General features: G+C 44.5%; 1 protein-coding gene across 1 annotated transcript in view; it reads right to left on the bottom strand.

The window, feature by feature from the left end:
- The window catches only part of LOC132464961 (NT-3 growth factor receptor-like), a 30457-nt gene extending 26834 nt beyond the window's left edge, over window positions 1–3623 (bottom strand). Inside the window, exons 1-2 of the mRNA XM_060061595.1 lie at window positions 3608–3623; window positions 2120–2308 (exon numbers count right to left, since the gene is read on the bottom strand). Coding sequence (XP_059917578.1) covers window positions 2120–2308; window positions 3608–3623 — 205 coding nt within the window. The remainder of the gene's footprint in view (window positions 1–2119; window positions 2309–3607) is intronic.
- Window positions 3624–12500: the final 8877 nt, after the last annotated feature.

Consider the following 12500-nt stretch of genomic DNA (forward strand, 5'->3'; position numbering starts at 1 on the left):
AAAAAAATCTTTTTCACAAAATTAAGCCGTGGCCCTTTTCAGCATGTTAAAAACCCGCCAGGCCGTCGAAAGTCAAACAATTTGCTCAAAGGCTATTATAAAAGTTGAGTAGACGGGTAAAGGAAGGGGTCCAACGCGGTCTTAGACGACAAGCCCAGTATAATTTCATGTTTCCCTCAATGCCTGCATCAAACAAAACAACCAAATATATGATTTGTCTCGTCTCCTACTGCTGAGTCTCGTCTGTCTCGAGAACAACATTTGAAGCCTTGATGTTGAGTTCTACTGTGGTTGAAACGTATTGTGCTTCTTGCCAGTCTATATTCCATCAATTATTCAGTACATTTTTGGGGTGGGCAAGACTTCTGAACATTTTGCAATTAGATCAGCTATCCCATCAGAGAGACTACACTTATGTATTGTATACCCATCCTATAGCATTTAGTCACTCACAAAGCTGCATCATGATAGCCAAAACTAAACAATACAACAACCCAAATGAACAACAATATATATTTCAACATAGGAATGGAGTGAATAATAATATAAATACCCTATAATAAGTTATAATTATTTAGCATTTATTATAAGAGGCACATCATAATAGTACAATATTATAACCTTATCACTGTTTTCAGAATAAGAATCATAAGGAGATGTAATAATAAGTAATAATCTAAATCTATGATTGCCATATAAAACAGGCTGCAGACTGTTAGTGCTTGTAGAAATTGTAGTTCATTGTTGTATTGGTCATGATGGAAAGATCTGTCTTTGCCAGCGATTAAGCCACTCTACAATGGCTGGTCACATTGCTATGTTTGTTTATTTTCTCAATGCTGCCGTCATGTCACAGCTGTTGAACAAATGGGCCATTGTTTTTTGAGAACAAAATGGACGACAAGAGGCTAGTAATTAGAGTGTGAACTCTGTTTGATGCTGATAAACGTAAAGCGTCCAGAACATAATGAATGATTAATTGGAGAGAATGTATGAATGTGTGCATAAATGTAATCTCTTCAATATTTGAATTAGGGAAGAGAAATACTAAATCAATACAAAACAGCAACTAATTCAGCCTGTCAGAATTTAGCATGCAGAGCTAAATTACTGTTGCTCTGCGAAACAGTGTAAGCTTCTCAGCAATTGATGGCGTCTGCTCATTGGGAGTCAATGGGAAGATTGAGCTTGTGGTAATCGATGTTTTAGCATCAAGCTCAACTCCGTCATTGGACCAGGTGATGCCTTTGTCATTTGCTGTCTTCCTGCATGCGTTAATATTACCTTTATAATTCATGGCTGTCAGAAAATTGGCAAGGGCACACACACACACACACACACACACACACACACACACACACACACACACACACACACACACACACACACACACACACACACACACACACACACACACGGTGTGCATGTACCAATTTTTATGCATTTTTAATGACAGCAGCAGCCTCTAGATTATTGAAAATATAAGTGCAAAGTGGGAAAAATAGCAAGGGGGTAGAGAGTAATTGGTGTTTGTGATGCGGTGTTTGTAGAATATAATAAAGCATTTATTGTTCTCCTTGAGCATATTTGCCCTCTGAGCAGTGGAGTCCCAGCCCCATAGTGCTGCTGCAGGGGGGTAAAGCCATGTCTCCTAGCGAAGCATTACTCTGACACTGGTGTCACTGGGTGTGGTAGGAAACCAGAGAGCCCGTGGGGAACCCGGGGGGAATCGGATGTGAGCGCATTAATTGATTTCTTAAAAAAAAAAAACATAAACATATAGTTCGGAATTTAGCAATTTTCAAGGATGGCATTAGATGTGAGGTTGAATGTCTGGGATTGGATAATTTACGCAATCTATTTCAGAGGTTTTATGGCTATAAAATGCTATGGAGTCTACTTCAGTGTGTTTCTGTTTGAGTGTTATGTCTGCACGTGCGGCCGTGCATGTGTGTGTGAACATGCGCGTGCACGTGTATGTCTGTGGGCGTGCATTTGTGTGCATGCATGCGTGTGTGTGTGTGTGTGTGTGTGTGTGTGTGTGTGTGTGTGTGTGTGTGTGTGTGTGTGTGTGTGTGTGTGTGTGTGTGTGTGTGTGTGTCTCAGCGGGGGTACATACAGGTGGCGGGCTTGTTGCAGCTGTGCCCGTGCCTGAAGTACTGGGGGTTCTCTATGACGGGGATGCGGGTCATGCCGATGACCACGGCGTCGGCGCTGGCGTCCAGCGTGCAGGGGCTGATGATGCCGTGGTTGACGTGGTGCAGGGGGCTGGCCGAGTCTTCCTCGCCACTTATCACCGCCACGGGACCTGGGCAAAGGGAAGAGGGGGAGAGGGAGAGGGGGAGGGAGAAGGAGGGGGAGGGGGAGGGGGAGAGGGAGAGAGAGAGAGAGAGGGAGAGAGAGAGAGAGGGAGGGAGAGAGAGAGAGAGAGAGAGAGAGAGAGAGAGAGAGAGAGAGAGAGAGAGAGAGAGAGAGGGAGAGAAATTGAGAGAGAAAGATGGGGGGAGGGAGAGAGAGAGCGGAAGCGAGAGAGAGAGAGTAAGTACAAAGAAGAGGCGTAAACAGAAGGTTGATGGTTCAATCCCCATTGGCATCAGTCAACCTGTCTGCATCCATGAGCAAGAGGCCTAACTCCTCCTTGCTCATGAATGAATTTGTCAAAAATGCAGATTTAGGAAAGCCTGTTTCCTTCAGTAATCGTTCTTTATCAGTATTTCCCTGCTGGGATAATTAAGTTGTCTTATATAATTCATTGCCCTTAATGGTTAATGGATAAAGAGCAAAAACGTGTCCAACAGAGTGAGCGTATTAAATGATAGTGAAGTAGAAACATTATAGTGATCGGTCCAGGGCTACCCAGACCAGTCCAACAATGCATGCAAGCGATATCGGGAGGTGTCGAAAACCAACATTGTTTGGAAGGGATGGACAGCGGGATCCGAAAAAGTGAAATAACCGTAGCAAGCAACCTAGCAACATTACAACATAACTCAGTCTTGGCAGGACTAAGGGCCTGTAGGGGTGTGATCTGAGTCCCCCCCTAATCCCCCGGGCTGTTGTGTGTGGTTTATGCTTCCCCAAAATCCATAACACCTTAGCTTTATCCAGCTGAATGTGATTGCAGAGTATTTCACGGCACACCATTTTCCTGATGCTTAATGCACACCTTGATAACCCTTAATAACACAATTATAATTAAACGACAGCTTTTTGTCATTTGTCTGCTGTATCAAAATGACAGACTGTATTGGCACACTGTTATACCCGTTATATAACCTACTAATAATGTTTGTTTTCCGTGTCCCTTTGTAAGATGCTAGGTTGTTTACAGCACGCAAAGCCTTTGTGACTTTCAGTTGTTCGGCGCGCAAACCCATCAACCATCAACGCGCTACAAAATGAGAAAGGGCGGCCCACCGCAGTTTGACTCGTCGACAGCGTTAATGGATAGGAAAAGCCCAGAGGGACGCCTTTGTGGCCCACAAATGTGCTGTTGTTTCTCCTTTCCTTGCATCTAATTGTTTCGGCGTGATTCTCCTTCTCCACCCGCTCCCAGAGTGATCTTACATCCGCACGCGTGGCTCCTCCCCGACGCGTCCCCGCGGACCCCGGGAGTCTCGCATCGCGTGTCGGCACGCCAGATGCGAAGCCGCCGCCGGGAGGGAATAGAGTCTCCAAGGCAGGAAGGCTGAGTAACAAACAGCCCCCTCCATCAGCCATCCCCCCCTCCCCGTCCCCGTCCCCGTCCCAACGCCTTCTGTTGTACCCTGTCCCGCCCAGACGCCCGAATACCCTCACATATGGGAACAGGGGGAAACATAGGTAAGGATTGTTGGGGCCCGATGCAAGGGAATAGGAGAGAGAAAGAGAGGGAGAGAGAGGGAGAGAGAAAGAGAGAAACACCATTAAGCCCCTCGCAAATGTGTGATGTCACTCTTTAGATTACAAAAAATGCCAGGGGTCGGCACAGGAAGAGAGAGGGCAAGTGAGAGGGAGAGATAGGTAGGCACAAATTGAGAGAGAAGGGGTGTGAGAGGAGGCGTGAAAGGGAGAGAGAGAGAGAGAGATTTATCGTATGGGAGGGTGAGTTTAGAAAGGTACTTGAAACATTAACCTCGCGGTACTTTGGCTGACGGATACAGTCTTTGTGTCCTACGCTTAATGGAGGACAGAAAAGCGATGGTTGGGAAGAGGAGGGAAGGACTCAAAATAGGACGAGAGGGGAGAGCAAGAGAGGGGAAGAAGGAGAAAGAGATAGAGAGAATGAGAGAAAGAGAGAGAGAGAGGGGGGACGGTAGACAGCTAAGCTGAGGGCAGGGAAAGGAAGGGCCAAGGGAACGGGCACTCCATTTCTGGGTGGCATGCTGGACATCAACCTGATTTGACTGTGAGCGACAGTCTGTTTGATCAAGGAGTGTAGCCCTCTCAACGGGAGAGCGAGAGAGAGCGAGAGAGCAAGAGAAAGAGAGAAGGGGGAGTACAATAGTAGCGGGAACAAGATGGAGATGTACAGTAATGGCCAGGGACAGCACGATGCGGTGGTCATCTTTGCGGGACGCTATTATTATTATCTGGGCTCACAATGGCCATTTTTCTATCTGAACGGTTGACCAGTTCACCCCCACAATCCCCGCACAACCCCCCTTATGTAATGCACCCCATGCATGGCGGAGCACGTTAAAACTTTAGTAAATGAACAGGGACAGCTCCATTAATGATGAGATGGGCGGGGCGGAGCTGCAGGGAAAGTGTGTGCATGTGCATGGTGGGGATGGGGGGGGGGGGGGTGGGGGGTTGGGGGGGGTTAAGGAGAGGTTAAGGAGAGGGGCAGGTCTATAATTGGACAAAGAGATGGAGAATTACACCACTTGCGCTGGATTGTCAGGGGTAAACCATTAATATTATCTGAAAACGAAGGCTAAATTTAGCCTTCACACAATTTTTCAACCCAAGCACCGCACACATCTTTCAAATGCACCACAAAGCCAACCACTTGTTGCGTTCCGCCCAGAAAACCGACAAGTGAGCCAGCCTTGCTGGCTCACTTGCATACCAAATGTTTCTTACATTCTTTGCTGCATTTTCAATTTTTCAATATCATTCAAGTTTTATAATAAATTATTAAATTACAAATAAGTGCAAAATGGGCTTAATGTTAAGTTGAACCATGGTCATTTGAATCAATGCTCAAACGATACCAAATCAACAAATGAACTGCATATGTTTTTGCATTCTGTGATATACCGTGTTTCTAGTTAAGAGTTTTGCTCGGTTTCCGGAGGATTCATCAAGGCCGAACGCAACCTCATTTCATATTCTGATGATTTATCCTTTCTTAAAGATGGGGCAAACATCAAGACAACTCTGGGACTTAGAATCGACCCTGTAATTAACAGGCCAATCAGCAGACCTCGGTAATACATTGGCTAACCTAACCTCAACATCCTTGAAACTAAACCTCACCATAGCCAAACATCAACTGACCTAACGTAAACCAACACTCACACTGCACAAATATGCAATTTTCCTCTGAGTATAAATAAAAAAAAAAAATTGTTTTTTTTGAAGGCCAAGATGGCAGATATATATAAAAACACAGCAAACAAAGGATATTGAGAAGATCAATGTGTAAAATACAATTTTTTTCCCCCCACTGCAGTAAAAACTGTCTTTTTTTGATTTGCTGTAAATCGATTCCTGGGAGCTGGGACCCTGGCCTTGAGTTTCGGTGGGATTCTCTCACTACTGTCTGTGACTGCTGGATATATATAATATATATGTTTAGTATTGTGATGTCCGGATAACCATGTTGCTTCAAATGGAGCAAAGAATCCTCTCCAGCACACCCCAGCCTAATAATTGGTGATTAAAATGGTGCCGTTAACAACAGCTGTACAAAATGATGGTTTTGTATGAACAATGGAAGACCCTATGTACTCAGTGGATCCAATAATGCAGTAAAACTCTATGCTGGTAGTTTACCACAAAGCCCGCCCTCCCTCTGTTTCCTCAACATCTGATTTGCTCCAAAGTCTTTCAGTCACCCTTTATTACCCCAATCTATCAACTGTTACGGATGAATTGTCAATACTTGCTGCACACTGGCTTAAAGGCCAGTTAATCAGTGTTTATTACCTCAATAAATCACATGACTGGCTCTCGGCATTGTTAGTGGTTAGTGTTGGATTCAGCTTTTGTAGAGCCTTTTTGGGATTTTGTGTGTTTGTGTAAGTTTGTATTTGTTTGCCCGTATGACGTGTGTGTGTGTGTGTGTGTGTGTGTGTGTGTGTGTGTGTGTGTGTGTGTGTGTGTGTGTGTGTGTGTGTGTGTGTGTGTGTGTGTGTGTGTGTGTGTGTGTGTACGTATTTGTGTCCACGTGTGCCAGTGTGTGTTTTTTTTCTGTGTTTTCATTATAAATATATAAATATATAAATATATATATGTGTGTGTGTGTGTGTTTTTGTGACCCTGTATGTTAACAAACAAAATATTGCGATTTCAGTTAATGAATTGCACCTGAGGAAAAACAGTTCTACGAGACACAGCCCTAAATTGTTCCAGTAGACTGTAGCCCAGGGAAATGGTTGGTTTGAAAACATTTTGTCACAGGGAAATAAGGTTAACCTGCCATATGAATTAAAAGAGCCAAGCAAATAGTGTTTTATCATAGCATAAAACACACACCCTTGCAAAAACACCAGACTACTCTAATCCTTCGAGGATGATGTTGAGATGAAGCACTGGCTAGTTAGTTAACGTGTTTGAAATCTGAAGTAAACACACATATCATTTCAAAGGTTTCCAAAAGAGAGATAATCACAAATACAGCCATACAGAAAAATATGTAAAAACATGTTTTGAAGTACAAGTGAAATACATTTTATGTATGTATATTAAAGGTCTGAGACAACACATTATGAGAATTAACCATAATATTACCCTGAATTATATGAGGCCAGATCAGTTTAACTGTTTAATGATGTCAGTGAAACATATTGCAAATTAGTATAGCTTACAAAACACTAACGTCATTACAAAATGTTTGTGTTAGCTCATTAGCAGCCCTTGTTAGTAATTATCCCCCATAACATAAATCCATGTTTTGAGTCTAAATATTGTGTCACTTTGAATGTCTTTGCATTTCCCAATATTAATGTCTTAATTATAGTAAAATATTCACTCCCATCTACACAATTATTGTGTGATATAGATAGCAAAGTATGGTGTTTGTTGTTGTTGACTATCTCTGCTGCCAGGAATCATTAGCCTAAGGTATTATTGAAACAGGGAATAGATAATTAAAATGCCCACAACATTGCTGAGGTCCAGTATGAGCTACAAAGATAATACATTCAAATGATTTAAAGGGAGTTGCCGCTTTGTGTCTTTCTTTTTATATTTGTTTTGGACAGTATCTACATGTTCGGTTTCCTAGATGAGTTGGTCTTCAGTCTAATGAAAAATTAGATTATATTTGGGTAACATCATCATGGTTTGAAGGGAACAATGTTTAAATGGAACTGTGCATTTAGGCTCCCGCCATTATGGATGCATGATTTAATCTCTCTACAATTGTCTTTCTATTAGTATGGCCACTCTGTACCTTTAGTAATATGACCAACAACCATGTAATGTAGTAGTATCTTCATCCAAATAAACAATATGTTTTTCAATGGTGTCACATGGCTGTGACATGGCTGTGTAGAAGCAGGCAGCATGAACAACATTTCTGGTTAGAGAATCAGGTAGCAGAGGGAGATATTTAACTCTGTTCATAAACATCAATCCTTCATTGATGTCAACGACAAACTTCAGATTGCCGGTCATTACACCTTAAATCAAGCCTTTTTCATTTTCACCCTTGGCACTAAACAGAAAACCCCAAAAGACATCAAAGGCATAGGGACCCTATTGCATTAAAATTGAAACGTCTCGCACAAAAAAACGTCTGCAGACTATCTATTCATGAGGTTGTCTGCGGTCAACAACTGGACAGGTACCACTTAGGGAAAGGAAAAGGGGATTTTTCTTCTGAATCTGTGATGGACTACCAGCGCTTGGCACACAGATTGACAGGTCTCCACACCCTCCTCTCACAGTCCCATACGTCCCGTCTCTGCAGGGCCCAGCCCGCAGTGAGGGAGATAAATAACCCTAGAACGGGTGGGCTGTGCGACCCTGCCGTGACAGACACATGGCAAAATCATTCAATCAACCGCCATGATGTCACGATAATACATGGAATCAGTGGCTGTCTGGACTACGTGAACGTGTGTGCGGGGATGTGACATGTCTGGTCAGGTTGCAGAGCGGACAACATGCTTACTGGCCAAGACAACGATGATAGAACAGTGGCATACAGGGTTATGTGTGTGTGTGTGTGTGTGTGTGTGTGTGTGTGTGTGTGTGTGTGTGTGTGTGTGTATTGGTGTCTAGGGAGGCTGTGTGTTTCACAAAGTATCCCTCCATGGGAGGCTAAATGAATTGCTTGTCAATTTCCCAATGACCTCCATGATTACATGACACAGTCACCGCTTGATGGCCAGTCATCCAATCGCACAATCTTTCCACTTTGGCTGTCCAATCAAGAAGGATTGGACAAACATGGCCACACAATGCTTGCTCCATCCAGTTCCTTGTCTTGCCCACCCAGGACTTGGAATTGAAACAAATTGATAGCACACACATACACACGCAGATACACGCACGCACGCACGCACGCACGCACGCACGCACACACACACACTCACACACTCAGAAGATGGTTGTAATTATAGCGCATTATCCCCCGTGGAACACGAGGCAGTGTTGTTGATAATGGGGGTTATAATTAATTTCACCTTAACACCTGCAAGACTCCCTGGTTGTGTGTGTGTGTGTGTGTGTGTGTGTGTGTGTGTGTGTGTGTGTGTGTGTGTGTGTGTGTGTGTGTGTGTGTGTGTGTGTGTACGTTGGTGTATGCGTGTGTGTGAGTGAGTGTTTGCAGCCAAAGAAGTAAGTCATTTCCCAGCAGACTGCTCTTTAAGCATTTCCCAACCTCCCCGGTGAATTTGCGACTCTCTTTCTCGTGTCCTTGCCACGGCGCAATCTCTCTCTCCTTCCCTAATTCGCTCCATATTCATCCCTTCTTCTCTCACTCAATCCCTCAGTGACACCCCCCCCACACACACACTCTCTCTCTCTCTCTCTCTCTCTCTCTCTCTCTCTCTCTCTCTCCTCTCTCTCTCTCTCTCTCTCTCTCTCTCTCTCTCTCTCTCTCTCTCTCTCTCTCTCTCTCTCTCTCTCTCTCTCTCTCTCTCTCTCTCTCTCTCTCTCTGGCGGCTGCCCTCCCAGCAGACATTAAACGATAGAGACAAGCAAAGCGTTCTCATCACACAGCCTTCAGCCAAGCGCCTCACGCTACCCTCCTCCTCCTCCCAATCCTCCCCCTCCTTCCCCTCCTCCCCCCCTCCTCCTCCTCCTCCTCCTCCTCCTCCACTAGTAATGGCTTTGGTCCAAGAGGGGGGAGTCAGAAGGAGAGGTTAGGGTGGGAGGCAGACAGAGAGGGCTGGGGACAGCGGGAGCGACAGGACGAGTCGGAGGGAGAGAGTGTGTGTGTGTGGGGGGGGGGGGGGGGGGGGGGAGGCTGGGAGAGGGGGTGTGAAGGGTAAAGGTGCGGGGGCTGACAACGAGGGGAGCGCGCCAACGCAGACAGGCGGGAGAAAACAACAAACACAAAACAATTACGTCGGCCCAGGTCGGCTGCTCCGTCCGTCTGACAGATCCCCCAACTGGCTGGTGGACGGAATGATAAGTTGTCTGACTGGATGCAGGCTGACCGACTCAGTGCGTGACTGACTGACTGAGTGGCTGGCTGACTAAATAGCCGACTGACTGACTGGCTGGCTGGCTGAGCTGGCTGGTTGATTAAAGGAGAAGCTGACTGACTGGACACAGACGGAATGGCTGACGGCTGATGGATTGACTGAGCGGCTGGTTGACCAAATGGCTGACTGACTGGCTGACCGACTGGGCAGGCGGGTCAGTGGCTAGGGTTTTGGCTCAGTGATCAATACACTGTGTGTGGGTGGGCAGGCCAGGCTCTGTTGGCGGTCTCAAAGCTGATTGGCTGTTAGGGTTTACTGAGTCCTTTGCGACTGCTTGACTGATTACATTTCTGACTGACTGACTTGCCCGCCTCGGTGTCTAACCCAGGTTGATTTGCTGACCCGGTTGTGTGTTAGACACGGAGACATTGTGCAGGCTGATGGCAGACCGGGAGATTGGCCTGCTACACTGAACTCGAATTTGGTTTATTCTGCAGCCATACAAACTGCTGGATGTACAATTTATTATATTTAATGTATTACATATTCTTGTTTTCCCTGCTTTATCCTCCTTTGAACGCTATTTTCCCTCATCTGGGAGCGAGGGGAGTGTGTGAGAATGTGAGTGTGTTCGTGTGTGATGGTGTACCTTTTACGTTCACCTCTTGGGCTTCCTCTTATCAGTCTGTTAAATACCTTACACAGAGTTATTGTAATATTGATGAGATTTTGACTTTATTGAATAAAACACCTATAAAATACGTGTGGAAAAGATTGAGTTGCTGCAATGTAAGTTGAAATGTTCCCCTATTCCCTGATTCTACCCTATATTGGAACATCTTATTCAATGGATTTTCTTCTTGAATTTTGATTGCATTGTAGTTTGATCTTCTCTTATTGTGTGTCTTGTTAAGTCTGCATATTTTAACTGTTAAAGCAACGCATATAGAGTTCAGCTGAACTCAATAGATCACCGGTAACTTCATTATTGCCTTAATGCAAATCACTGAACTCAGATACATTGAAAAGACAGAAAGAGAGTCATCTGAATTAAGTCAGCAAGTCAGCCGATTGTCCTTTCCATTGTATTTCTGCCTCTCAAAACCACACACAAACACACACACACACACAGCATTGAATGATAACAAACAGACTGATCCATAGATCTCTACATCTCCTTCATCATAGTAGCTAGAGAGAGAGAGAGAGAGAGAGAGAGAGAGAGAGAGAGAGAGAGAGAGATGAGAGAGAGAGAGAGAGAGAGAGAGAGAGAGAGAGAGAGAGAGAGGAGAGAGAGAGAGAGGAGAGGAGAGAGAGAGAGAGAGAGCGCGAGAGCGAGAGAGAGAGACCGTAATACCGAGGGTAGACAGAAGCAGGGGGATGTTAAATGGGGCTAATTATCTCCAAGTTGCAGATGAACTGGGAGGGAGAAGAAGAGAGAGAGAGGGGAAAATGACTTGGAGTAAAATGACAGACAGAGGCAGGAACTCTGTGTTGAAACGAGATACTAGAGAAATCCACAGAGGGAGCGAGAGAGACAGAGAGAGAGAAAGAAAAGGAAAAGTTGCCAGAAGGAGAGATGACTAAACAGTAATGAATTTAAGTGTCCTCTGTCCCACAAACAGGCAGTATGCTTTAATTTACTGGCCAAAATTAACATTTAAACGGCTTTTACAATTATTTCCCCTGATGTAGCCTGACACATTGGCGTGGAAACGTTACTGATGCAAGGCACCAATGGCGGGGGATGTGGCTCTGCTAGACACAGCTGATTCCTTCTATTGCCTGTACCTCATTTGTTATCTATAGCTCATGTGTTGCCTATAGCTCATGTGTTGTCGATACCTTGTGGGTTGTCTATACCTTTGTCTATACCTCGTGTGTTTTCCTATACACATGTACTGTCTATGCCTCATATGTTATCTATAGCTCATATGTTTCCTATGCCACATGTATTGTCTGTACCTCATGTATTGCCTATACCACGTGTCTATTATCATGTATTGCCATTATCTTATGCGTGTCTATACCTCATGTTCTTTTCAGACCTCATGTATTATCTATTATTATGTCTGTACACTATCTGCTGTCTATAAATCATGTAATATCTATGCTCATGTCTATACCTCACGTGTTTCTACTTCATGGGTTGTATATACTCGTGTTTATACAACTTACTAGTAATGGATTCAATGAATCTTTTCCTTGATTCAGTCTGCGTCGGTCAGTTCGCCAAGCAGAATCGTTCAGAATCGTTTGTTTGTTTGTTCGTTCAGTCGAGTTTCCGGTAACGGGGAATAGAATCATGGAATGCACGGTTCTCAGCTGAGTCAGTGAGACTCAGCTGCTCCGTCGTTCTCATTCTCAAACGATCGTGGAAGTCGGTCATCAATCAACATTACAACTTTAACCAAATGCAGCGGGATGGGGGGGGGGGTGTAGTTGATTATTGGATGTTTAACATATCAGCAACATAATAGACTTGACTTAGCAATGATGGTGGGGGTCCCTGTTTGGAGAACGAACCATGAAAGAACGAGACAGATTGACGAGACATTCAAATATTTGATTAATCTGGCATGACACAGAAAATACAAAGACAGCATGCATTTACCATTTCACTGATATTGAATCGTATTATCGTACGCTCGCTCACTAAGCCTCTTCCCTCTTCACAGCTCACAGTCAGTGAAT

This window comes from Gadus macrocephalus, chromosome 9 (assembly GCF_031168955.1).
Source record: "Gadus macrocephalus chromosome 9, ASM3116895v1".
In the NCBI taxonomy this organism is placed as follows: domain Eukaryota; kingdom Metazoa; phylum Chordata; class Actinopteri; order Gadiformes; family Gadidae; genus Gadus; species Gadus macrocephalus.